This window comes from Geotrypetes seraphini, chromosome 12, assembly GCF_902459505.1.
Source record: "Geotrypetes seraphini chromosome 12, aGeoSer1.1, whole genome shotgun sequence".
Taxonomy (NCBI): domain Eukaryota; kingdom Metazoa; phylum Chordata; class Amphibia; order Gymnophiona; family Dermophiidae; genus Geotrypetes; species Geotrypetes seraphini.
The window spans coordinates 110,309,215-110,335,909 of NC_047095.1; the positions used below are offsets into that span (position 1 = coordinate 110,309,215).

General features: G+C 45.8%; 1 protein-coding gene across 1 annotated transcript in view; it reads right to left on the bottom strand.

Moving 5' to 3' along the window:
- Positions 1 to 513: 513 nt before the first annotated feature.
- LOC117346012 (vomeronasal type-2 receptor 26-like) overlaps positions 514 to 26,695 on the bottom strand; it is a 79,927-nt gene continuing 53,745 nt past the window's right edge. Inside the window, exons 3-4 of the mRNA XM_033915209.1 lie at positions 25,269 to 25,395; positions 514 to 1,400 (exon numbers count right to left, since the gene is read on the bottom strand). Of these exons, the coding sequence (XP_033771100.1) occupies positions 514 to 1,400; positions 25,269 to 25,395 (1,014 nt within the window). The remainder of the gene's footprint in view (positions 1,401 to 25,268; positions 25,396 to 26,695) is intronic.

Genomic DNA, 26,695 nt, shown 5'->3' on the forward strand with positions numbered 1-26,695 from the left:
CTTTATTGATTAGTCTTTGAACCTTGGTGCACTATTTTTCTGAGTTTGAGTATTCTAGGAAAAGCAGCATAAAATCTGTTTTCTCTTTTGGGATCTTCCCAGGTATTAGTGACTCAGATTGGCCATTCTTGCAAACATGATACTGGGTTTAACGGATGTTCAGTCTGTCCGAATATGACAGCACTTTTGTTCTTATGTTCATAAATTTATGCACCTTTTGTGTATTTAAATTTAAATAATAATGTGTTCCATGTGTACATAAGTAAATTTATTCCAATAAAAAGTATCACCAACAACTTTATCAATAACCATAATAATTACTTAAATTTTATATTGCAATTGTGTATAATATAATGAGCACCAAAGTTCATTCAATTCCACGACAGCATCACTATCAATGCTTTGAAAAAGGGGCCCTTAGTTATAATAAAATAATGAAATTTAGGATGACCTCAACCAATAGCAATATTAAATTAATCCATTCTTTGCACAAATATTAATAATTTCATTTTTTCATAGATATTTTCCGCTTTTCTGTTCAGGTCTTAGCAGAATAATATAGCACTTAGGGAAAAAGATACAGCCCAAAAGTCCAGCACTGGAGGCCAGGATAGCAAATACTTCTACCGCTACCATATATTTGCCCTTGGTGCTCAGATATGTTGGGATGAAAGAGATCCAGACATTGCAAAACACCAGCATGCTGAAAGTGATGTACTTGGCCTCATTGAACCTGTCAGGTAGATTCCTTGCTAGGAAAGCTACAATGAAGCTGATACCAGCCAAGAAGCCCAGGTAACCCAGAACACAATAAAATGCAACTATTGAACCTTCATTACATTCACTTAATATTGTTCCAATTTCTGATTTCATATTAAGATATGGGAATGGAGGAGCAGTGCTCAACCAGACAAGACACACAGCAGTTTGAATAAGGGAACAGGAAAGGACTATAGAAACTGAAATCCTGGTACCCATCCATTTTCGGAGCTTGCTTCCAGGCTTAGTGGCATGAAAGGCCATGACTACAGTGGTGGTCTTTGCCAATATGGATGAGAGAGCGATGGAGAACATGATCCCAAAAGCAGTCTGTCGGAGAATACAAGTCAATTTGTCAGGATGGCCAATGAATACCAAGGAGCAGAGGAAGCAGAGCATGAGGGAGATGAGGAGAATGTAACTGAGTTCCCGGTTGTTGGCTTTCACTATCGGGGTGTCTTTGTAATGAATGAAGAGCCCCAAAATAACAACATTAATGAGAAATAAGAAAAGACAGATGAAAGTCAATGTTAACCCCAAAGGTTCTTCATAAGATAGGAAAATTATCACTTTTGGGATGCAGGCATCTCTCTTCTGATTGGGCCATTGGTCCTCTGGGCATTTTGTACAGGTGTCCATATCTGAGAATGAAAATTATTGTCCTATTATCTCATAGATAGCATCAGTTATATGACAGCAAATGAACACTTTTCATTATTATAAGGCATGTTTCAAAATGACAGACTGCTGAAACATGAAACATGTAATAGATAATGGATTATAGGATCCGAGGCAACATGGCTTTACAAAAGGTAAATCGTGCCAAACGAACCTGATTGAATTTTTTGATTGGGTGACCAGAGAGCTGGATCGAGGACATATGCTAGATGTAATTTGGATTTCAGCAAAGCCTTTATGTTTAAATCTATTTTATTAAGCAACAGTAAGTACAACAGCAATAATAACCATGGAATGCAGTTTCATCAAACACCCGCGGAGGACTGGACTCTTATGTCCTCCCCGAACCCACCATACCCCCACCCCCCAACAAAGAAAACCCTACCCCCACCCACCCCTCCCCATCCCCCCACATATACAGAAAACGCGCAAGCAGGGAACAGCAGAGACATCTAGAAGCACAGTTTCAGAGGTGGAGTCTATTCAAGACCCGGCTACGACTCTCAGGAGGCAAAATGTTCAAATATGGAGTCCAAGTGTGAACAAAGTCTCTGCTCCGGCGTCGGGAAGAACGAGCCAAACGGGCTTCCCAACCCATAAGTTCATGGAGGCGATTCCTCCAATACCAGAATGAAGGTGGTTCAGAAGACAGCCTCATAGGAGGCTGTTGAACAAACTTGAAGGGCTGAAGTTAGGACCCAAAGTGGTGAACTGGTTCAGAAACTGGCTGTCGGACAGACGCCAGAGAGTGGTGGTTAATGGAAGTCACTCGAAGGAAGGAAAGGTGACTAGTGGAGTCCCTCAGGGTTCGGTGCTGTGGCCAATCCTGTTCAATATGTATGTGAGTGACATTGCTGAAGGAATAGAAGGAAAAGTGTGCCTTTTTGCAGATGATACCAAGATTTGTAACAGAGTAGACACCGAAGAGGGAGTGGAAAATATGAAAAAGGATCTGCAAAAGTTAGAGGAATGGTCTAATGTCTGGCAACTAAAATTCAATGCAAAGAAATGCAGAGTAATGCATTTGGGGATTAATAATAGGAAGGAACCGTATATGCTGGGAGGAGAAAAGCTGATATGCACGAACGGGGAGAGGGACCTTGGGGTTATAGTGTTCGAAGATCTAAAGGCGAAAAAACAGTGTGACAAGGCAGTGGCTGCTGCCAGAAGGATGCTAGGCTGTATAAAGAGAGGTGTAGTCAGTAGAAGGAAGAAGGTGTTGATGCCCCTGTACAGGTCATTGGTGAGTCCCCACTTGGAGTATTGTGTTCAGTTTTGGAGACCGTATCTGGCGAAAGACGTAAGAAGACTTGAGGCGGTCCAGAGAAGGGCGACAAAAATGATAAGAGGCTTGCGCCAGAAGACATATGAGGAGAGACTGGAAGCCCTGAATATGTATACCCTAGAGGAAAGGAGAGACAGGGGAGATATGATTCAGACGTTCAAATACTTGAAGGGTATTAACGTAGAACAAAATCTTTTCCAGAGAAAGGAAAATGGTAAAACCAGAGGACATAATTTGAGGTTGAGGGGTGGTAGATTCAGGGGCAATGTTAGGAAATTCTACTTAATGGAGAGGGTAGTGGATGCCTGGAATGCACTTCCGAGAGAGGTGGTGGAGAGTAAAACTGTGACTGAGTTCAAAGAAGCGTGAGATGAACACAGAAGATTTAGAATCAGAAAATAATATTAAATATTGAACTAGGCCAGTTACTGGGCAGACTTGCACGGTCTGTGTCTGTGTATGGCCGATTGGTGGAGGATGGGCAGGGGAGGGCTTCAATGGCTGGGAGGGTGTAGATGGGCTGGAGTAAGTCTTAACAGAGATTTCGGCAGTTGGAACCCAAGCACAGTACCAGGTAAAGCTTTGGATTCTTGCCCAGAAATAGCTAAGAAGAAAAAATTTAAAAAAAAAAAATAAAAATTTTAATTGAATCAGGTTGGGCAGACTGGATGGACCATTCGGGTCTTTATCTGCCGTCATCTACTATGTTACTATGTTAGCTTACGGCTTATGCAATCATGTACTGTATCTCTCTAAGAGGTACTTGAAATGTACTCAAAAAAGTACCCCAGTGTGCAAATAAAAATCTCAAATCAGGAAATTATTCCTGCTAGGGGATTCCATCATGAGAGGCATTAACCTTGGAACAAAGGTGAAGGAGCCCAAAATTGTATTTATTTGAAGGATTTATATTCCATGCAATCAGTAAGTTTTAGGTAGATTACAGCACTACATACATAATTTAAGATGGAAAATAACAAAATTTTCAGGGGTAACAAGTATAGGGTGGGATGAGATGTAAAGGGATATAATCACATTAGAGACAAGACAAGGTACAATTAGCCAAGTAATTTCAACTCTCAGGTTAAGGTTCTAGCTCTATAGCCTAACCCTTCATTTTTTGCTTAGTGATTTTCCATCACCAATGAATAGGTGGTATAGGAATCTTTAAACAGATGTGTTTTCTATTTTTTATTTATTTATTAATTCTTTATTCATTTTCAAAAATACATTAAGTGTTAAATATATTCATTTATATTAACAATAAATACATCACTTACAAACAATCATTGATATATTTCATAAATTCTTATCCCTTCCCCTTTCCCATCCCTCCCTCCCATATATTCCATTATCATATAAAACATATAATAATAAACTTCCCTCCCCCCCTATACCTTAAGTTGATAAATATAAGGGAAACAAATTCAAATTAATCTTTACAATACTTTGTCAATGGTTTCCACACATCCTGAAACATCTTAAAATATCCCCGTTGTAATGCAGTAAACCTTTCCATTTTATAGATTTATAGATATGGCATAAAGAATTCCACCAGAAGTTGTAATTTAATCTCCTCCAATCCAATTCAGCAAACAGAGGAGATACAGGGTATTCCTCATAAAGGTTGGGAATATAAGATTTCAGCTTATTGCGGATGATATATTGCTCTATTTGAGAAATCCTGAGAAAACCATTGCTTGTCTGCTTGAAATAATTGAGAATTTTGGAAAATTTTCAGGATATAAGTTAAATTGGAATAAGTCAGAAATTCTTCCACTCAATGTTCACTGTACAAAAGGTTTGTTTGATTCTTTTCCCTTTCTTTGGAAAGAGGATGGAATAAAGTATTTAGGCATTTGGATTACAAATACATTAGATGAAACATTGAAAGTAAATGAAAAATCGTTAATACAGAAGGTTACGGAGATGTGTGAGCAATGGAATCCTTTACACCTTTCATGGTGGGGGAGAGTCCAAACTATTAAAATGATGATTTTACCTGTGGTTTGTTATCAGATGGGTATGTTACCATTATATTTTCAAAGGTCCTTTTATAAAAAATTAAATAGCAGATGTGTTCTCACTGAGGTTCTAAATGCCTTAAGGTTAGATATCAACTGAAATTATTCTGAGATCAGGTTCTACCTCTGGGGACCCTTAGGGCCTGATTCTCTAAAAGTGCGTCCCGATTTTAGGCAGCTGTAGGCGTCCTACAGCTGTCTAATCAACCAATCGGGATGCACGTTTTTTTAAAAAAATGCTCCCCAGGCAGGCCGCCTATATTGAAGGCGAGGCCCGCAAGACACCTAGGCCCTGATTCTGAATAGGACACCCGGGAGAGGCGTCCTATTCAGAATCGGCCTAAACTAAACCCCGATTCTGTAACCGGCGTCCATGTTACAGACGCGGGTTAGAGAAACGGGTTAGATTAGACATGGCCCACTACACTTATCGCGGCAAGTGATCTCTCTGCCGCTATAAGTATAGCGGGCCGCGGCCCCCTGACCAGGAGGGTGCCCAAACCCTCTGCCCGAAGACGCACCCCCCCACACACTACCGGTCGCTCCCCCGACACTACCGACCGCCCCCCCCCCCCGACATTACCGATCTCCCCCCCCGACAATATCTTTTGCTGGCAGGAGGGTGTCCAATCCCTCCTGCCCGAAGACGCACCCCCACCCCCCCCCGGTGCTAACAACCCCCAAACCTCCACTCCACCAAACCTGTTCTTAGATGGGTCTTGCACGTCTTGAGCCGGCAGGCACGCCTCGTCGAAATGAAGCGGGCCTGCCCCTTCCCGGCCCATCCCGCCGAAGCCTAAGGCCTGATTGGCCCAGGCTCTAGAAGCCTGGAACAATCAGGCCTTAGGCATAGCAGGTCCGCCCATCCCCACTAAGTCTAAGGTCTGTTTGGCCAATCAGGCCTTAAATTAAGTGGGGATGGGCGGACCCGCTATGCCTAAGGCCTGATTGGTCCAGGCTTCTAGAGCCTGGGCCAATCAGGCCTTAGGCTTCGGCGGGATGGGCCGGGAAGGGGCGGGCCCGCTTCATTTCGACGAGGCGTGCCTGCCGGCTCAAGACGTGCAAGACCCATCTAAGAACAGGTTTGGTGGAGTGGAGGTTTGGGGTTGTTAGCGCCGGGGGGGTGCATCTTCGGGCAGGAGGTATTGGACACCCTCCTGCCAGCGAAAGATATTGTCAGGGGGGGGAGATCGATAATGTCGGGGGGGGGGCGGTCGGTAGTGTCGGGGGGCGGTCGGTAGTGTCGGGGGGGTGCATCTTCAGGTAGAGGGTTTGGGCACCCTCCTGGTCAGGGGGCCGTGGCCCGCTATACTTATTGCGGCAGAGAGATCCCTTGCCGCGATAAGTATAGCGGCCGCGTCTACTTACAATGTAAGCCAGCATTTTGCTGGCCTACATTTTAAGCTTCTCCTCTACTAGGGAGACATGTAGGGCCGCCTAGGTTCAGCCTAATGCCCTTAGACGAGCTTAGGCATCTTGCGGGTCTCCCTAGGCTCACGGAGGCGCCTTCAGGCTTGCCTGGGGAGTATTTTTTTTAAAAAACGTGCATCCCGATTGGCTGATTAGACAGCTGTAGGACGCCTACAGCTGCCTAAAATCGGGATGCACTTTGGAAAATCAGGGCCTTAATGTAAAAAATAGAGTTCCTGCATCCTTCAAGGTGGATTTTTTTTCAGTGGAGGGTATGTCAAGGAGGTTAGTTTTTGAGGACTGTACTGGTCGAGTAGGTTGATGGATATGTAGTGTGGATGCCAGTAATGGAGATAACATACCCATCATGCTTTGACAACCAGAATCACGATTTTACTGTATGTCAGATGCAATACTTTATTGGCAGCCAGTATAAATACATCAATTTTGACATGATATGCACATGTCTTGGAATATTATGAATCAACCCGGCTACAGTAATTTGTACAGATTGCAGAGTTTTTAGGTGTTTGGGGGGAACTCCCATTAGTAAAGCATTGCATTAGTCAAAGAGAGATATGATGGTGCTTTGGACAACAAGTCTGATAATTGATAATTTTGAGTTCTAAGAAGATTTTCTTCAGTACATGACAGAGATGGTTTTTCATCTTCAGAGCAGGGTCAAGGATTACTCTGAGAAATCCCAAGTGTTTAGTCAGTTGGATCTCAATATTTCTAATGAAATGCCTTCCAGAATCCTCAACTACCAGGAGTGCTAGGCAAATACTATAATTCTGATGGCATTATCCACCTGGGGACAAATTATGGGACCAATAACCCACACACAATGCAGAAAGTTTTTTGGAAGATGGGAGAGATGTTAAAACCTTTTATTCTGTGTTCATAGAAGAAAATCCTGGGAGGGATCACTATTGGCTGGCAAAGTTACACATGAGAATGAAGTGGACACTTTACCATTCATGGAAGGAGGTGTTTTTGAACAACTTGAAATATTGAAGGTAAACAAAGACACGGAACCAGATGGGATCCATCCCAGGATATCAAAGGAATTTAGAGAGGTTCAAGTGAGTCCTCAAAGATTTGTTCAACAAATACTTGGAGATAGGAGTGGGATTGGAGAAAAGTGAATGTAATCTCTCTTCACAAAAGTGGTCACAAAGATGATGCGGGAAACTACAAGTAAAAAAGTGTTGCTGAAGGAAAAATATAATGAATTTCCTAGACTCTAGTAGGTTACAAGATCCAAGGCAATATGGTCTTACTAAAGGTAAATCATGCAAAATAAATCTGACTGAATTCTTTGACGGGGCAACCAGAGAATTCGATTGAGGACATGATTTCAGCAAAACCTTTGACATGGCTACTTATAAATTGCTTTTGAATATATTTGACAGGCTAAAGTTAGGATCCAAAGTGGTGAATTGGATTAAAAACTGGTTCATGGACAGATGTCAGAGTATGGTGATTTACTGGCATTCATTTGGAGGAAAGAAAAGATCGGTACTGGGGCCGATTCTATTCAATATGTGGGCCCATGCTCTTCAACATATTTATAAACGACTTGGAAAATGGTACGATGAGCAAGGTGATTACATTTCCAGATGATAAATTTGCAAAGACCTGTAATGTAATATAAACATGCTCGAGAAATGGACCGCGACATGGCAAATGAGATTTAACGTGGATATGTGTAATGTGATGCATGTCGGTAACAAAAATCTTATACATAAATACAGGATGTCCGGTGCAGTACTCGGACAGTCACCCCCAGGAAAGAGACTGGGGTGTATTGGTAGACAAGTCAATGAAGCCGTCCACACAATGTGCGGTGGTGGCAAAAAGAGCCATTATCATGCCGCTGTACCGGGTAATGGAACACCCCCACCTGGAATACTGCATCCAGAACTGGTCGCCATGCATGAAGAAGGACATAGTTCTACTTGAAAGGGTCCAGAGAAGAATGACTAAAATGGTTAAGGGGCTGGAGGAGTTGCCGTACAGTGAGAGATTAGAGAAACTGGGCCTCTTCTCCATTGAAAAGAGGAGACTGAGAGGGGATATGATTGAAACAATCAAGATAATGAAGGGAATAGACTTAGTAGATAAAGACAGATTGTTCATCCTCTCCAAGGTAGAGAAAACGAGAGGGCACTCCCTAAAGTTAAAAGGGGATAGATTCCATACAAACGTAAGGAAGTTCTTCTTCACCCAGAGAGTAGCAGAAATCTGGAACGCTTTTCCGGAGGCTGTTATAGGGGAAAACACCCTCCAGGAATTCAAGACAAAGTTTGACAAGTTCCTGCTGAACCAGAAGGTACGCAGGTAAGACTGGACTCAATTATGGCACTGGTCTTTGACCTAGGGGCTACCACGGGAGCGGACTGCTGGGCACGATGGACCACTGGTCTGACCCAGCAGCGGCAATTCTTATGTTCTTATGAGCATCATTATGAAAGGTCGAAGGTAAGGTTTGCCTTTTTGTAGATGATACCAACTAGAGAATAACACGGTGGTAGTTACCCATGTCTAGCCGCGAGTAGCCGTGGGTAACCTGCCGAAAACAGTGGGGGGGGGGAAGTACTCACTGCAGGCATGGTGACAAGTCCATCCACCACCCTGTGGAGTGGTAAATGGCCTAATCCCCGTAGATAAGTGAGGGAAGGCGCGTGGTCACCGATCGCGCGCGGCCCCCTCCCTACCTCCAGCAAAATATATCTCCCTCCCTTCCTACCTCCCCCTTACCTTCATGGTGCTTTAGAAAAAAACTAAAGCCAGTGAAGCCTACCTGTGATGCCCTGCAGTCGCGTTTGTGTTGGCGGAAGCTTCTCCTCTGACGCGATTGGCAACTAAAGTTGAATGCAAAAAAGTGCAGAGTGATACATTTGGGGTGTAAAAATCTGAGGAGGTGTATGTGCTAAGAAGCTAAAGGATGATATGCACATATTGGGAGAGGGTCCATAGGGTGATAGTGTTTAAGGATCTGAAGGTGACAAAATGGTGTGACAAGGCAGTGGCTGTAGCCAGAAGTATGCTAAGCTATATAGATAGAGGAAAACACCCTCCATGGATTCAAGACAAAGTTAGACAAGTTCCTGCTGAACCAGAACATACGCAAGTAAGGCTAGACTCAATTAGGGCACTGGTCTTTGACCTAGGGGCCGCCGCTGAAGCGGACTGCTGGGCACGATGGACCACTGGTCTGACCGAGCAGCAGCAATTCTTATGTTCTTATGAGCACCATTATAGAAGGTAAGGTTTGCCTTTTTGCAGATGATATCAACATTTGTAAAAGAGTGGACACCTCAGAGAGAGTGGAAAACATAAAAAAGGATCTGTAAAAGTTAGAAGAATGGTTTAATGTTTGGCAACTATAATTCAATGCAAAGAAGTGTAGAGTGATACATTTGGGGAGTAGAAATCTGAGGAGGTGTATGTGCTAAGAAGCGAAAAGCTGATATGCTCATATGGGGAGAGGGATCATAGGGTGATAGTGTTTAAGGATCTGATGGTGACAAAATGGTGTGACAAGGCAGTGGCTGTAGCCAGAAGGATGCTAGGCTGTATAGAGAGAGGTATAACAAGCAGAAGAAAAGAGGTGTTGATGCCCCTGTTCATTTTGGAGGCCGTATATGGCTAAGGATATAAGACAACTTGAAGCAGTCTGGAGGAAAGTATAAAAGACAAATGAGAACATAGTAACATAGTAGATGACGGCAGATAAAGACCCGAATGGTCCATCCAGTCTGCCCAACCTGATTCAATTTAAATTTTTTAATTTTTTCTTCATAGCTATTTCTTGGGTTCCAACTGCCGAAATCTCTGTTAAGACTTACCGTATTTTCGCGGATATAACGCGCGCGTTATACGTGATTTTACGTACCGCGCATACCCCTCGCGCGTTATATGCCTGAGCGCGGTATACAAAAGTTTTTAAACATAGTTCCCACCCCGCCCGACGCCCGATTCACCCCCCCAGCAGGACCGCTCGCACCCCCACTCCGAACGACCGCTCGCACGCGCTCCCACCCGCACCCGCATCCACGATCGGAGCAAGAGGGAGCCCAAGCCCTCTTGCCCGGCCGACTCCCCGACGTCCGATACATTCCCCCCCCGGCAGGACCACTCGCCCCCTCACCCCGAAGGACCGCCGACTCCCCAACAATATCGGGCCAGGAGGGAGCCCAAACCCTCCTGGCCACGGCGACCCCCTAACCCCACCCCGCACTACATTACGGGCAGGAGGGATCCCAGGCCCTCCTGCCCTCGACGCAAACCCCCTCCCCCCAACGACCGCCCCCCCCCCAAGAACCTCCGCCCGGCCCCCAGCCGACCCGCGCCCCCCCTGGCCGACCCCCACGACACCCCCACCCGCCTTCCCCGTACTTTGTGTAGTTGGGCCAGAAGGGAGCCCAAACCCTCCTGGCCACGGCGACCCCCTAACCCCACCCCGCACTACATTACGGGCAGGAGGGATCCCAGGCCCTCCTGCCCTCGACGCAAACCCCCCTCCCTCCAACGACCGCCCCCCCCAAGAACCTCCGACCGACCCGCGACCCCCCTGGCCGACCCCCCCACCCCCCTTCCCCGTACCTTTGGAAGTTGGCCGGACAGACGGGAGCCAAACCCGCCTGTCCGGCAGGCAGCCAACGAAGGAATGAGGCCGGATTGGCCCATCCGTCCTAAAGCTCCGCCTACTGGTGGGGCCTAAGGCGCGTGGGCCAATCAGAATAGGCCCTGGAGCCTTAGGTCCCACCTGGGGGCGCGGCCTGAGACACATGGTCGGGTTTGGCCCATGTGCCTCAGGCCGCGCCCCCAGGTGGGACCTAAGGCTCCAGGGCCTATTCTGATTGGCCCACGCGCCTTAGGCCCCACCAGTAGGCGGAGCTTTAGGACGGATGGGCCAATCCGGCCTCATTCCTTCGTTGGCTGCCTGCCGGACAGGCGGGTTTGGCTCCCGTCTGTCCGGCCAACTTCCAAAGGTACGGGGAAGGGGGGTGGGGGGGTCGGCCAGGGGGGTCGCGGGTCGGTCGGAGGTTCTTGGGGGGGGGCGGTCGTTGGAGGGAGGGGGGTTTGCGTCGAGGGCAGGAGGGCCTGGGATCCCTCCTGCCCGTAATGTAGTGCGGGGTGGGGTTAGGGGGTCGCCGTGGCCAGGAGGGTTTGGGCTCCCTTCTGGCCCAACTACACAAAGTACGGGGAAGGCGGGTGGGGGTGTCGTGGGGGTCGGCCAGGGGGGTCGCGGGTCGGCTGGGGGACGGACGGAGGTTCTTGGGGGGGGGGGCGGTCGTTGGGGGGAGGGGGTTTGCGTCGAGGGCAGGAGGGCCTGGGATCCCTCCTGCCCGTAATGTAGTGCGGGGTGGGGTTAGGGGGTCGCCGTGGCCAGGAGGATATGGGCTCCCTCCTGGCCCAATATTGTCGGGGAGTCGGCGGTCCTTCGGGGTGGGGGTGCGAGTGGTCCTGCCGAGGGGGGAGAAGAATCGGACGTCGAGGGGGGGCATCAGGCTTTCAGGATGGGGACAGGACTTCAAGGGGGGACAGGCAGATCTTCAAGGGGGACAGGCAGACCTTCAAGGGGGGACAGGACTTCAAGGGGGACAGGCACGGAGAGGCGGGGCAGTGCACCGAAAGTCAGGGCGGGTGAACGGTGAGTCGGGGCAACCAGAGGAGAGTCGGGGCAGTGCACCGAAAGTCAGGGTGAGTCGGGGCAACCAGATGAGAGTCGGGGAGGGCGAAAGGAGAGTCGGGGTGGCCAGAGGAGAGTCGGGGAGAGCGAAAGGAGAGTCGGGGTGGCCAGAGGAGAGTCGGGCAGCATGCGCGTTATATGCCTGAGCGCGGTATAGAAAAGTTTTTGTACATATCATCGTGATTTCTGCGCGCTATACCCCTGTGCGCGTTTTACAATGGTGCGCGTTATATCCGCGAAAATACGGTACTCCAGCCCATCTACGCCCTCCCAGCCACTGAAGCCCTCCCCAGCCCATCCTCCACCAAACGGCCATATACAGACACAAACCGTGCAAGTCTGCCCAGTACTGGCCTTAGTTCAATATTTAATCTTATTTTCTGATTCTAGACCCTTTGTGTTCATCCCACGCTTCTTTTAATTCAGTCACAGTTTTACTCTCCACCACCTCTCTCGGGAGCGCATTCCAGGCATCCACCACCCTCTCCACAAAGTAGAACTTCCTAACATTGCTTTTGAATCTACCACCCCTCAACCTCAAATTATGTCCTCTGGTTTTACCATTTTCCTTTCTCTGAAAAAGATTTTGTTCAACGTTAATACCCTTCAAGTATTTGAACGTCTGAATCATATCTCCCCTGTCTCTCCTGTCCTCTAGGGTATACATATTCAGAGCTTCCAGTCTCTCCTCATACGTCTTCTGGCGCAAGACTCCTATTATTTTCGTCACCCTCCTCTGGACCGCCTCAAGTCTTCTTACGTCCTTCACCAGATACGGTCTCCAAAATTGAACACAATACTCCAAGTGGGGCCTTACTAATGACCTGTACAGGGGCATCAACACCTTCTTCCTTCTACTGACTACGCCTCTCTTTATACAGCCCAGCATCCTTCTGGCAGCAGCCACTGCCTTGTCACACTGTTTTTTCACCTTTAGATCTTCGGACACTATCACCCCAAGGTCCCTCTCCCCGTCCGTGCATATCAGCTCCTCTCCTCCCAGCATATACAGTTCCTTCCTATTATTAATCTCCAAATGCATTACTCTGCATTTCTTTGCTTTGAATTTTAGTTGCCAGGCATTAGACCATTCCTCTAACTTTTGCAGATCCTTTTTCATCTTTTCCACTCCCTCTTCGGTGTCTACTCTGTTACAAATCTTGGTATCATCTGCAAAAAGGCACACTTTTCCTTCTATCCCTTCAGCAATGTCACTCACAAACATATTGAACAGGATTGGCCACAGCACTGATCCCCGAGGGACTCCATTACTCACCTTTCCTTCCTTCGAGCGACTTTCATTAACCACCACCCTCTGGCGTCTGTCCGACAGCCAGTTTCTGACTTAGTTCACCACTTTGGGTCCTAACTTCAGCCCTTCAAGTTTGTTTAACAGCCTCCTGTGAGGAACCCGAAACCCGAAATCATCCCCTGCAGCAGCAGACTTTCACTTCTTCTTCCAGAGCCCAGCAGAGGAGAGGAAGCTCGTTTTCAGAGCCCAGCAGAGGAGAGGCAGCGTGGGAGCCCTGCTCCGCCCCTCCCCCCGACCAGCAAGGGACCCGATTTCACCCCGCAGCGAGAACTCTTAATTTCAGAACCCAGCAGAGGAGAGGCAGCGTGGGAGCCCTGCTCCGCCCCTCCCCCGACCAGCGATTCAACCCCTGCAGCAGCAAACTTTGTTTTCAGAGCCCAGCAGAGGAGAGGCAGCGTGGGAGCCCTGCTCCGCCCCACCCCCCGACCAGCAAAAGACCCGAAATCATCCCCTGCAGCAGCAGACTTTCACTTCTTCTTCCAGAGCCCAGCAGAGGAGAGGAAGCTCGTTTTCAGAGCCCAGCAGAGGAGAGGCAGCGTGGGAGCCCTGCTCCGCCCCTCCCCCGACCAGCGATTCAACCCCAGCAGCAGCAAACTTTGTTTTCAGAGCCCAGCAGAGGAGAGGCAGCGTGGGAGCCCTGCTCCGCCCCTCCCTCGACCAGCGATTCAACCCCTGCAGCAGCAAACTTTGTTTTCAGAGCCCAGCAGAGGAGAGGCAGCGTGGGAGCCCTGCTCCGCCCCTCCCCCCGACCAGCAAAAGACCCGAAATCATCCCCTGCAGCAGCAGACTTTCACTTCTTCTTCCAGAGCCCAGCAGAGGAGAGGAAGCTCGTTTTCAGAGCCCAGCAGAGGAGAGGCAGCGTGGGAGCCCTGCTCCGCCCCTCCCCCCGACCAGCAAGGGACCCAATTTCACCCCGCAGCGAGAACTCTTAATTTCAGAACCCAGCAGAGGAGAGGCAGCGTGGGAGTCCTGCTCCGCCCCTCCCCCGACCAGCGATTCAACCCCTGCAGCAGCAAACTTTGTTTTCAGAGCCCAGCAGAGGAGAGGCAGCGTGGGAGCCCTGCTCCGCCCCTCCCCCCGACCAGCAAAAGACCCGAAATCATCCCCTGCAGCAGCAGACTTTCACTTCTTCTTCCAGAGCCCAGCAGAGGAGAGGAAGCTCGTTTTCAGAGCCCAGCAGAGGAGAGGCAGCGTGGGAGCCCTGCTCCGCCCCTCCCCCCGACCAGCAAGGGACCCGATTTCACCCCGCAGCGAGAACTCTTAATTTCAGAACCCAGCAGAGGAGAGGCAGCGTGGGAGCCCTGCTCCGCCCCTCCCCCGACCAGCGATTCAACCCCTGCAGCAGCAAACTTTGTTTTCAGAGCCCAGCAGAGGAGAGGCAGCGTGGGAGCCCTGCTCCGCCCCTCCCCCCGACCAGCAAGGGACCCGATTTCACCCCCGCAGCGAGAACTCTTAATTTCAGAGCCCAGCAGAGGAGAGGAAGCGTAGGAGCCCTGCTCCGCACCTCTCCCCGACCATTGAGGGACCCAATTCCACCCCCTGCAGCGCGGTCATTAGTTTTAGAGTCCAGCCCACACCGCCCCTCTCCCCAATCTGCGAGGGACCAGACTCACCAAACGCCACCACAAGTTGAGTCTAAACACATAGGCGATTACCTTCACCAGAGAGGAGAGCGATCAGAAGCTCTCACCTTCTTCAAAAAAAAATCCCTCTCATAAACTCTAACACCATTGCCTCAACTCTAACCAAAGAGTTACAAGATCCGAAGAATCATCCACCACACAAACAAAATGGAAAATCACGCATACAAAATCACACTAGCCCTCCTAATACTCTCTCTACTTACTTCAAACTGGCAAACCACAGGATATCACATATCACCCATCCCAATTCTGACATCAACCTTCAGACAACCACATCCACCCAGAAAAATCCACACCACCAGAACCCTAACATCCTGCCCACTGATCAGCCTAGACCACATTCCCACGGTCTGGGGAAAACGACCTCCACCAAAACATAATACTACCTCGCAAAGACAACAAGCACCAGCAAATAACTTCCTCTACCTCAATCGCAACCTTAACTCCAACACAAAATACACCTCGCTAACCTGTGCCTACATGAATATAAGGTCAATAAACCCAAAAGCAAATCTAATCAAAGACTGGATAATCAAAGAACAACTAAACTGTCTCTTCCTAGCTGAAACCTGGTTAACATCCAACACGGACCCATGCATAACCGAATTCTGCCCCACAGGTTACAAAGTAGAAATGGTATGTCGAGAAAACAAACGAGGGGGTGGCTTAGCGATTCTAGTAAAAAACAATCTCAACCTAAAAGTGCTACACAAACAATCAACCCCTCACTTAGACCTTCTGGCATGCCAACTATCCGACAACACACTCACAGGCACCTTGAACTGTCTACTATGCTACATCACTCCAGGAAAATGGAACACCTCAAAACACGATCTTGAAGAATTCTTATTCCAGAACTCTCTATCCTCCTCATACAACTTGCTCCTAGGAGACATTAATCTCCACCTCGAAGACCACACATCCAAACAAGCAAACGAAATACTCTCATACCTCGATGCCCTATCCTTCCAGGTCCTCAATCCGGAACCCACGCACAATAAAGGCCACCAACTTGACATAGCAGCATTCACACCTCACAACCTACACTCCCCAAATATTCACATCACCAACGGTACATGGCATCCCTCTCTATGGTCAGACCACCATAAATACACCTTCACTATCAACTGGCCTCAAAATAACACAAAATCTATGCCCCCAAAAACAACCTTCAAATCTAGACAGAAAATTGAACCAGCCACATTCTGGGACAAAGTGGACCCAGCACTTGACCCCATAGACCCTTCAGACTTCGCAAAACACTGGCGCTCCCTAAGCGAAACAACCTTGAATGAGCTAGCCCCAGAAAAAACCAAACACAGAACCTGCAGACCATCAGACAAGTGGTTCGACTCAGAACTCCACCTACTAAAAAGGCATTGCAGACAACTTGAAAGATCTTGGAGAAAAAAGAGAAATGACCAAACCAAATCCGCTTGGAGAACCCAAATCAAACTATATAACAACAAACTTAAGGAAAAGCGCAAAACTTACTACACTAAACTAATTGGCACAAACAACCCCGACACAAAAACACTCTTCAACTTAGTAAAAAAACTTACAGACACAAACCCATACCTTGCCAATCAAGGCAACAAAACCCCAACAGCTTCCCAACTAGCTGACCATTTCAAACTCAAGATCATCAAAATCAGAACTACCTTCAATAACTCAACTACCATACTCAACGAGTTAATAACTACCCCCACAACAGAAGAAGCCATAACAGCAGATAGAACATGGACCACCTTCCCAACTCTACAATGGCCTGAACTGAACCGACTATATAAAAAATACAGCCACACCTCATGCGAATTGAACAACTGCCCATCGTATCTACTCACAAATGCCTCCCCTAAATTCAAAACCAGCCTCATGCAGTGGATACAAAGCACTCTCATAGAAGGCCAATTCCCACAAGATCTAGGAGAGATCATAATCACACCCATATTGAAAGACCAAAAAGGCCCTGTAGACACACCTACCAACTACAGACCGATCGCTTCAATCCCACTCTATGTCAAGCTGATTGAAGGACTCGTGGCTCAATACCTCTCTAACTACCTAGCAGACCACAATATACTTCACTCATCCCAATCAGGATTTAGATCTTACCACAGCACGGAAACTCTACTAGCAACACTACTGGACATAGCCCGACAACACCTCAGTAAAGGTCACAGGATCCTAATTATCCAACTAGATCTTTCCGCAGCCTTTGATCTAGTTGATCATACCATACTACTCCAGATACTTGACGCAATAGGGATCTCAGGGGTGGTGTACAACTGGTTCCAAGGATACCTTAAAACAAGAACTTACAGAGTTAAGATAAACGACACGAAATCCAACACATGGTCTAATCCATGTGGAGTCCCTCAGGGCTCTCCACTTTCGCCCATTCTATTCAACCTCTACATCTCTTCCCTTGGTACCACTCTAGACAACCTAAACGTAACATCCTTCAGTTACGCAGACGACATAACTATCCTCCTCCCCTTCGAAACCCAAGACAACTCCGCTACTGGACACTTGGAAACAATACTGGACGAAGTAGAAAAATGGATGACAAACCACAAATTAAAACTAAACTCGGATAAAACCAAATTCTTAATGCTTGAAATGGACAAAATCCCATCCATATCAGACCTGGAAATCAAAACTACCAAATACCCAATCCAGACCTCCCTCAAAATCCTGGGAGTGCTGATATATAGATGCTGCACTATGCAGACTCAAATCAACAAAACTACCCAAAAAGCATTCTTCACAATGCGCAACTTACGAAAAATAAGGAAATTCTTCGACAAAGAACACTACAGGATCATTGTTCAATCCCTGGTACTAGGACTTGTGGACTACTGCAATATCCTATATCTACCATGTCCTACAAAAATGATCAAAAAACTACAGACCATTCAGAACACGGCTCTCAGACTAATCTATTCCCTCGGAAAATATGACCACATAACTAACGCCTACCTAGACTCACATTGGCTACCGATCAGAGCCAGAATCCAATTCAAACTATACTGTCTAATCTTCAAAGTACTCAACGGTACAGCACCTGCCTATCTAATCGATCGCCTACACCGGAACCTTCCACCCAGAATAAGAAGAACACTGACACCATTCTCATACCCACCACTCAACGGCACTCATCGTAAAAAGCTTTACGATAACCTCATAGCAACGCATGCAGCAAAACTCGAACCCTCCATAACCAGATTATTAACCTCAACATCTGACTTCAAAGCATTCCGCAAAGAACTCAAAACGCTACTTTTCAAAAAGCATATTCATAACACCTAATCTCCTCTTCCACATACACCGACCAGGTTACCCTCTCCCTGACACCAAATCCTCAACCGACCAAAAACCGGAAAAAGATTTGATATGTAATGTAATATAACTGCTCTCATCCAATGTTACCAAGTCTATACTCATTATGTAACTATGTCTTACCCTAAATGTCATGTACCCTCCTGGAAATGTCCAGCTTCTTCTTATGTAATCCGCTTTGAACCGCAAGGTACAAGCGGAATAGAAATCACTAATGTAATGTAATGTAATGTAACTGTATCAAAGGCTTTGCTGAAATCCAAGTAAATTACATCTAGCATATGTCCTCGATCCAGCTCTCTGGTCACCCAATCAAAAAATTCAATCAGGATCGTTTGGCACGATTTACCTTTTGTAAAGCCATGTTGCCTCGGATCCTGTAACCCATTAGATTCAAGGAAGTACACTATCTTTTCTTTCAGCAAAACTTCCATTATTTTTCCAACAACTGAAGTGAGGCTCACCGGCCTGTGCTTTCCTGCTTCATCCCTGTGACTACTTTTATGAATAGGGACCACATCCGCTCTCCTCCAATCCCCAGGAATCACTCCCGTCTCCAGAGATTTGTTGAACAAGTCTTTAATAGGACTCGCCAGAACCTCTCTGAGCTCCCTTAGTATCCTGGGATGGATCCCGTCTGGTCCCATCGCTTTGTCCACCTTCAGTTTTTCAAGTTAAGGCCTGAATATGTATACTCTAAAGGAGAGGAAGGATAGGGATGAAAACAGTGGCAGAATTCAAAAAAGCATGGGATGAACACAGAGGATCTCTATTTAGAAAAAATATCCTCTACATATCATGCTCCACATACTTAATAAAACAACTACAGACTGTACAGAAAACAGCCCTCAGACTGATCTACTCACTTGGAAAATTTGATCACATCACTGGCTACCTATACAAGCCCGCATTCAATTTTGCTGCCTTCAAACTATACTGCCTACTATTCAAAGCACTAAACGGAACTGCACTCACCCACCTAAATAACCGCCTAAATCGGAACCTCTCATCCAGACAACAGAGAACCCAATCCCCATTCTCCTCCCCCCCTTTCAAAGGAACTCAGCACAAAAAGATCTACGACCACCTACTAGCAACACAGGCAGCAAAATTGGATCCCTACATCTCCAACCTGTTCACAGCAACAACTGACTTCAAAACGTTCCAAAAAGAAATCAAAACCCTGCTATTCAAAAAATTTATCCAGGTAGCCTAACCCCCCTCCCTCCTTACAACTCCCCCCCCTCACCATCTCTACCTGTATTATCCCCCTAAGACTCAACAATGTAACCAGCTTCTACTCTTTAACTACCTCGTAATCTTCCTGCTTCATCTGACGTTTTCTTAATTTTTCTACCTATCTTGTACCCTCTTCTCAAAACTTTATTATGAAACCAGCTCCTTAATTGTATAATGTAAACAGCTCCTTAATTGTAACTTTCTTTCCTGGAAATGTCCAGTTATCTTCTGATGTAATCCGCTTAGAATTGCAAGGTACATGCGGAATAGTAGTCAGTAATGGAATGGAATGAATGTATAAATTAAAGAACTAAGGTAAGTACTGGGCAGATTTGCTCAGTCTCTGCCCCATATATGACAGAATTTATCAATAAACTCCTTATTCCATATAGCCCATCCAGGTCTCTCCATTCTGCAGCCCAAAATCTCCTTAAACTGAAACCTGGCTTAAAGATAATGATGGAGTCACATTAGGCATGACATGCCTCCCAGGCTATCAAGCTTTAGCATGCTCTCATACAGACAAAAAAGGATGAGGAGTAGCAGTCATTTTAAAATCAAACATCATACCAAGACTGATAGACCTTATCACACTAAATGCCTTTGAATGCCTCACCTTCTCCACTGGTCATACCAGAAACCACACTTTTACCCTGATCTACAGAGCCCCAAGCTTCCCCATGAATGCTCTAGATGACCTCATAACAGTCATAAGAACATAAGAATAGACTTACTGGGTCAGTACAATGGTCCATCAAGCCTAGTAGCCCGTTCTCATGGTAGCCAATCCAGGACCCTAGTACCTGGCCAAAACCCAAGGTGTAGCAACATTCCATGCTACCAATCCAAGGCAAGCAGTAGCTTCCCCCATGTCTTTCTCAATATCAGACTATGGACTTTTCCTCCAGTCATCATCAAGCTAGATATTTCCGGCCAATGAATCACCATCCTTGGCAAATTCGACTTTACAAACTATCATAACTTTATAAACTATTACAACTTTACAAACTATCCCCAGACAACCAGGACACCAGCAAACTTCATAACAACAAGACCATACTTTCAGAACTCCAGGCCTTTGTTGACAGACAGAATGCCCTCTTCCCTTACCAAGTTGCGTTCAGAAAATTCCATAGCAGAGAAACAGTTCTAGCGGACATTACTGATGACTGATGGAACATACTAGACAAAGGAAATGATGGTTACTGGTCCTTCTAGACCTCAGTGCTGCCTTAAGTACCATCGATCACTCCACCTCATTACCATCAATTACCCCTGCTTCCTCACCAGACTTGCAAATATTGGAATCAACAATTGAGCACTCCAATGGTTCTCATCATTCCTTAGCCATAGGGCCCAAAGTGTACTACTAACATATACTCTAACACAACCTAAACCAATAAAATAAGGAGTACCGCAGAGCGCCCTCCTTGCCCCTCTGCTATTCAACCTCTATACCACACAAGTGATAAACACCTTAAAATACCAAATAAAGATCCACTCATTTGCCGTTGACATACAACTGTTCCTACTGCTAAGCTCAAACCAAGACGCTCAAATCTCCAAACTGCATTACTGCCTCTCAGATACAAAAAGGTGGATGAGCCAAAACAAAATGCAACTAAACATGGCAAAAACCAAGATCCTTTGGATATGAAGAGGTGACTCCAAACTCACCTGCCAATTGATCTCTTGGGAATCAGCCACCCTGATTTCCAAGAACAAAGAATGCAGCCTAGGGGTGATCCTAGATGGCAATTGTTTGTTCTCTGACCATATATCCCAAATAGTATCTGCATCATTCTACTACATCTGGCAAAGATGGAAAAATCAGACAATACTTCTCAGAACCGGACATCTCTCAGCTAATCTATGCCTTCATCCTCCCTGGACTACTGCAATGCGCTCCTAAATGGGATCACTACAAATCCTCCATCAACTATAATGAGTGCAAAATCTGACATCCAACTCCTAATCTCCGCAAATGAGACCCAATTGCCCTGGTGTTGCATTCTGCCCACTGACTGCTGATTGACAAATGATATGTATTTAAAGTCCTAGTAATGGTCTACAAACCCTTCCGCAATATGGTACCAGCCTAAATGGCCTCCAAAGTTCTGCCCAATGCCCCAAAGTGACTACTTTTCTCACAAGAAGAAAAGCAATTATATAGAAACATAGAAACATGATGGCAGATAGAAGCCAAATGGCTCATCTAGTCTGCCCATCCGCACTAACCACTATCACTTTTTCTCTCCGAGAGATGCCAAGGCAATAAAAGCTCAGCTCTTCCCCTAGCCCTTTAAGAGAGTACATTTATCCAACTCCACAGATCTTCTGACTAAGGGCCCTGACCTTCCTTTGTCTCGAATCTCCATGTTCTGTCTTGAATCTCCATGTTCTGTCTTGAAACTGTACTACTAACATATACTCTATCAAAACCTAAATCAATAAAATAAGGAGTACTGCAGAGCACCCTCCTTTCCCCTCTGCTATTCAACCTCTATATCAAACAAGTGATAAACATCACCTTAAAATACTAAATAAAGATCCACTCATTTGCCGTTGACATACAACTGTTCCTACTGCTAAGCTTAAATTAAGATACTCAAATCTCAAACTGCACAACTGCCTCTCAGATACAAAAAGGTGGATGACCCAAAACAAGATACAACTAAACATGGCAAAAACCAAGGTACTTTGAATATGGAGAGGTACCAACAGGGGCACCCACAAGCTCCCAGACCTTCTTTGAATAGGGCAAAAGGCAGAATACTCCAGCATAAAGCAGCAGACCCTCTGGACAATTTAAAGACAATAGACTGGTTTCAATCCAATTCTTTATATGTGAGTTTGCAAACCATTGGACCCCTGAGGAAGGGGTGTTCACTGAAACACGGACTGTGTAGGGTCCGGTTGGATTTTTATCACTGTATTTTTTATCATTGTACTTTTTTAATTGAATTTTCATATTTTTATATGTCAGAATATCAAGAATATTTGTATCCACAGTTTTTTGTTTTTATTTAATATTCTACCACACTATGCCATACTATTCACCATCTTTGTCCTACTATACTATATGCCATGTTTGCCATTCAATGTTTGACATTCCCTGTCTTCTATGCTTCCTTTCATCATACACATTTGCTCTACCATTTTTCCAAGTTGTATCATACTATATTAGCCATGCTTTGTAATACTGTGTTTACCCTGCTATGTTTTGCTGAACTATGCTCATAATGCTTTCTCACCATACCATGTTTTGTCATATTATGTTTCTACCATACTTTGTTAACTAGGTTTTGCTATTTTGTCAGACAATGTCTGAGAGTGTGGTGCAGTAGTTGCAACTGCAGCCTTGGCACCCGGACTTTGTGGGTTCAAACCTACATTGCTCTTTGTGACAATGGATATGTCACCTGATCCCCCATTGCCTCAGGTACATTAGATAGATTGTGAGCCCACCAGGACAGACAGGGAAAAATGCTTGTGTTCCTGAATAAATTCGTATAAGCCATTCGGAGCTTTCCTGGGAGAACTGTATAGAAAATTGAATAAATAAAATAAAGACAGTACTGGATGAACTTCTACAGTTAATGGTCCAGAAATATCAAAGAAACATGCTATTTATTTTAATCATGAATTTATAATGCTTTTAACTATTGGGCAAACTGGGTGGACTGTTCAGGTCTTTATCTGCTATCATTTACAATGTATGAATGCTTTCCAAAGATTCTATATATCTTACACAATAGGAGTGTGATTAGTTTTGCTAGTGATATCCAGTTAATATTTTTAGAATAGACAAAGGGTATTCCACTAGGGCAGTGGTTGGCAAACTGCGGCTTGCGAGCCACATGCGGCTCTTTAGCAACTTAAGTGTGGCTGTGCCAGTAGCAGAAGGGCCCTGACACAGCAGCTATTCTCACAAGCTGCCGTCGGCTGCCCTACAGTTTGTCCTCTGCCACAACTTACCATTTCTGACAGGGCAGATCGCCGCAGAGGGAAAGCTTTGGGGCAGCTGCCGGCAGTTTGAGAATGGCTGCCATCAGGGCTGGATCGCAGCAGTCATCACCTCACCCCCCAGTGTCATCGTCCCGGGCCTCCCCCTTCCAGCATCATTACTCCAGGCCCTCACCGTCGACCCTCCCACTGCGAGAAGACCGACAAACCTCCCTCCAGCACTTGTGGGCAGCCGCAGCACTCTGGCGATATCTTCTGTTGCATCACTGATGACATCATCAGTAACGTGGCAGAGGGAATCATTTGCAGAAGGCCGCAAACTGCAAAGCAGCCTGTTTTAGAGTGCTGTGGCTGCCAATGAGTTTTGTCGGTCGTCTCACGGAGGGGCCCCGGCTACAGGGAAAGAAGCGGTCTGCCCTGGGTGCTCCAAGGCCTGGCACCTTTAACTCTTCGGGCAGTAACAGCATTTGCAATTAGCTGCTGTTGCCGGCTTCGGGCCTTCCTCTCTGCTGAGTCTTGCCTACTTCCTGTTTCCATGAAGGCAGGACCCAATAGAAAAGGCCCGAAGCCGGAAATAGCAGCAAATTGTGAATGCTGCTGCTGCCTGAAGACATTCATGATGCCAGGCCTTGGAGCACCTACTTAGGGGCTGCAATGCCGACCGGGGATGGGGTGACAGAAGGAGGAAAGGGAGCAGAGGGGGAGAGAATTGCTGCACCCAACTGGAGGGAAAGGAATGAATGAAAGGAGATGCCAGGGCTTAGAGGGAAGGAGGGAGGATGAGATGTCAGGGCATGGAGGGAAGAGAGGGAGGGAGGAAGAGATACCAGGGCATGGAGGGAAGAGAGAGAGGGAGGAAGAGATGCTAGGGCATGGGGGAAGAGAGGGAGGGAGATATGCCAAGACATGGAGAGAAGGAGGAAGGTATGCCAGACCGAGGGAAAAGGAAGGAGCTAATGTCAGAGCATGGGGTGAGTAGGAAAAGAGAAGAGAGAGATGCCAGAGCATAGGGGAGGGGGTGGTGACAGAAAAAATGGAGAGGTGGCAGAGCTGAAATGAATCATGTACAAAGGAGAGATGGGGCACAAGATAGACAGTTTATGGAAGAAGCATAGAAAGAAGGAAGATGCCATACGGAATGGGGAGAGGGTGGAGAGTGGATGGCAGGGGCAGAGAGAGAGAGGGCAGACATGGAAGGGGCTGATGCTGCATGGAAGACAGAGAGAGGAGAGATTCTGGCTAGAAAAAAGTGATTGAAGACAAGATGATTAATGTAGAAACGACAAAAGGTAGAAAAAGATTTTTTTGCAAATAAGATTGTTATGATGATGATATCTGGTTTTATTTAATGTTAGTAGCTAGTTTAAACCAACTCCTAAAAACATGGTTCTTGAAACGAAATTTGGCTCTCAAAATAAATCTTAATCATTGTACTGCTGATATTTGGCTCTTTTGATTGAGTTTGCCTATCACTGCACCAGGACATGTGAAAACCCATTTTACATAGACCACTGAGATTGCAAGTTAGATGGCCAGATCAGGACCTTCTCAATTCTGGTGAAGTTTTTGAAAACCATAGAAGAAGTAGAGTGAGCCTGGTCTTCAATCCAACCACACTTTAATAGCAAGCAATGTAGCATATACAGAATGTCATCTAAACATGCGGTGGATTCGACATGGCTATTAAAGTGTGATTCATTTGAAGACCAGGCTCACTCTGTGTCTTCTATGGATTCCCTGGGACTTGTAATATAGAATTTCTCTATTGCTTGATTCAAAGTTTTTGAAAAAGCAGGAGTGATATCTATTTGCTGGCCTATGTTGAATCTTCAATAAAGAATGAATATAAGCCTGAAAGTAAATGAAAAGTGCCCAAGATCATGACACATTATAACATGAAATCTCTCACCAGTGTGGATGGAGACCTCTCCCTCTGGACAGGGGATACAGTCATAGCAGCAGATGGGTTCTCCTTCCCTGGTTGATTTCCTGGACCCAGGAAGGCAACTCGGGTTACATCTGGACTGTGGCGGTATCTAATGATTAAGAATAAAAAAATCTGAATTACTTGAGACAACCCTGGGTTATGACTTTTCAAACAGAATGTTACTTTTCTGTCAAAACTGAGTCAGTTTTACACCAATAATTTTTTTTCTAATTAACAAGCAACTCAGTAGAATATAGCAGTGAATATGAGCTATGAAATAAAGATAATATGAAATAAGTTTGACTTGAAATTAGTCATTCAAGCTGATTGGATAATGTCTTGAGAAATGTTCCTATTCAGGTCTTCCTTAATAGTTTGAACTGGTTACTGCTCTCCAGACAAAAGGACAGTGATAAGTTGGGTTATGTTGAAGTAGAGACAAAGTTGAAACTGGTTACAGTTCTTAGTTAACATGTATATCTCTAGGAGATCATACTTTTAGTCACCCAATGGACTGTTCACTGGATTGGTAGCATTTTTAGAGGAGAAGTCAGCTTGTCTGACCTTAAAACTGAAGAATTTCCACACATTTGACATTCTTATCTCAGTTCTCAAAGATATTCAGAGTATACTGTATAGTCAGATGAAGTATTGCTAGAACAACAGACAATGACTCCATATTTGAGAAACCCTTCTCTGCAATTGAACAGTACGATGATGAAAATGAAGATGAAGATGCAAGAGATGAATTAGACCATCACTGCTTCAAATATGAATCATAATGAAAATGATGACGGGTGACAGAGATTCCCTTGATCAACATCTGCAAACCCAATTAAAAGACACCAGTAACATTGCAACCTGGTCTGATTTGAAGGAACCTTTTACTCAGTTCTTGAACATCTTTTAGCCATCATGGGTTAATAATGATTCACAAGCACACTTATATGAGTAAAAGTCCTTTATAAAATTTACCCCTTTTTTTACTAAGGTGTGCTAACCTATTAGCGCGCACTAATCGAATTAACGCGTGCTAATCGCTAATGTGTCCATAGACTAACATGCACATGTTAGCGTTTAGTGCACGCTAATCGGTTAGCACACCTAAGTAAAAGAGGGCCACAGTAATTGTCTAATATAATACTTTTTGAGTTAAAAGTAAAAGCACTGCAACTACAATGAATGCAATGTTTTTATCCTAAACTTTTATCGCTCTAACATCCATTTACTTTAGCAAAACTAAGGCCCTCTTTTACTAAGGTGCGCTAACCAATTAGCGCGCGCTAAACGCTAATGCATGCATGTTAGGGCCTCTTTTACAAAGGCGTGCTAAGTGTTTTAGCGTGGATTTAGCACGTGCTCAATCAACACGCGCACTTCCCGCTAATGCATCCATAGGATAACATATA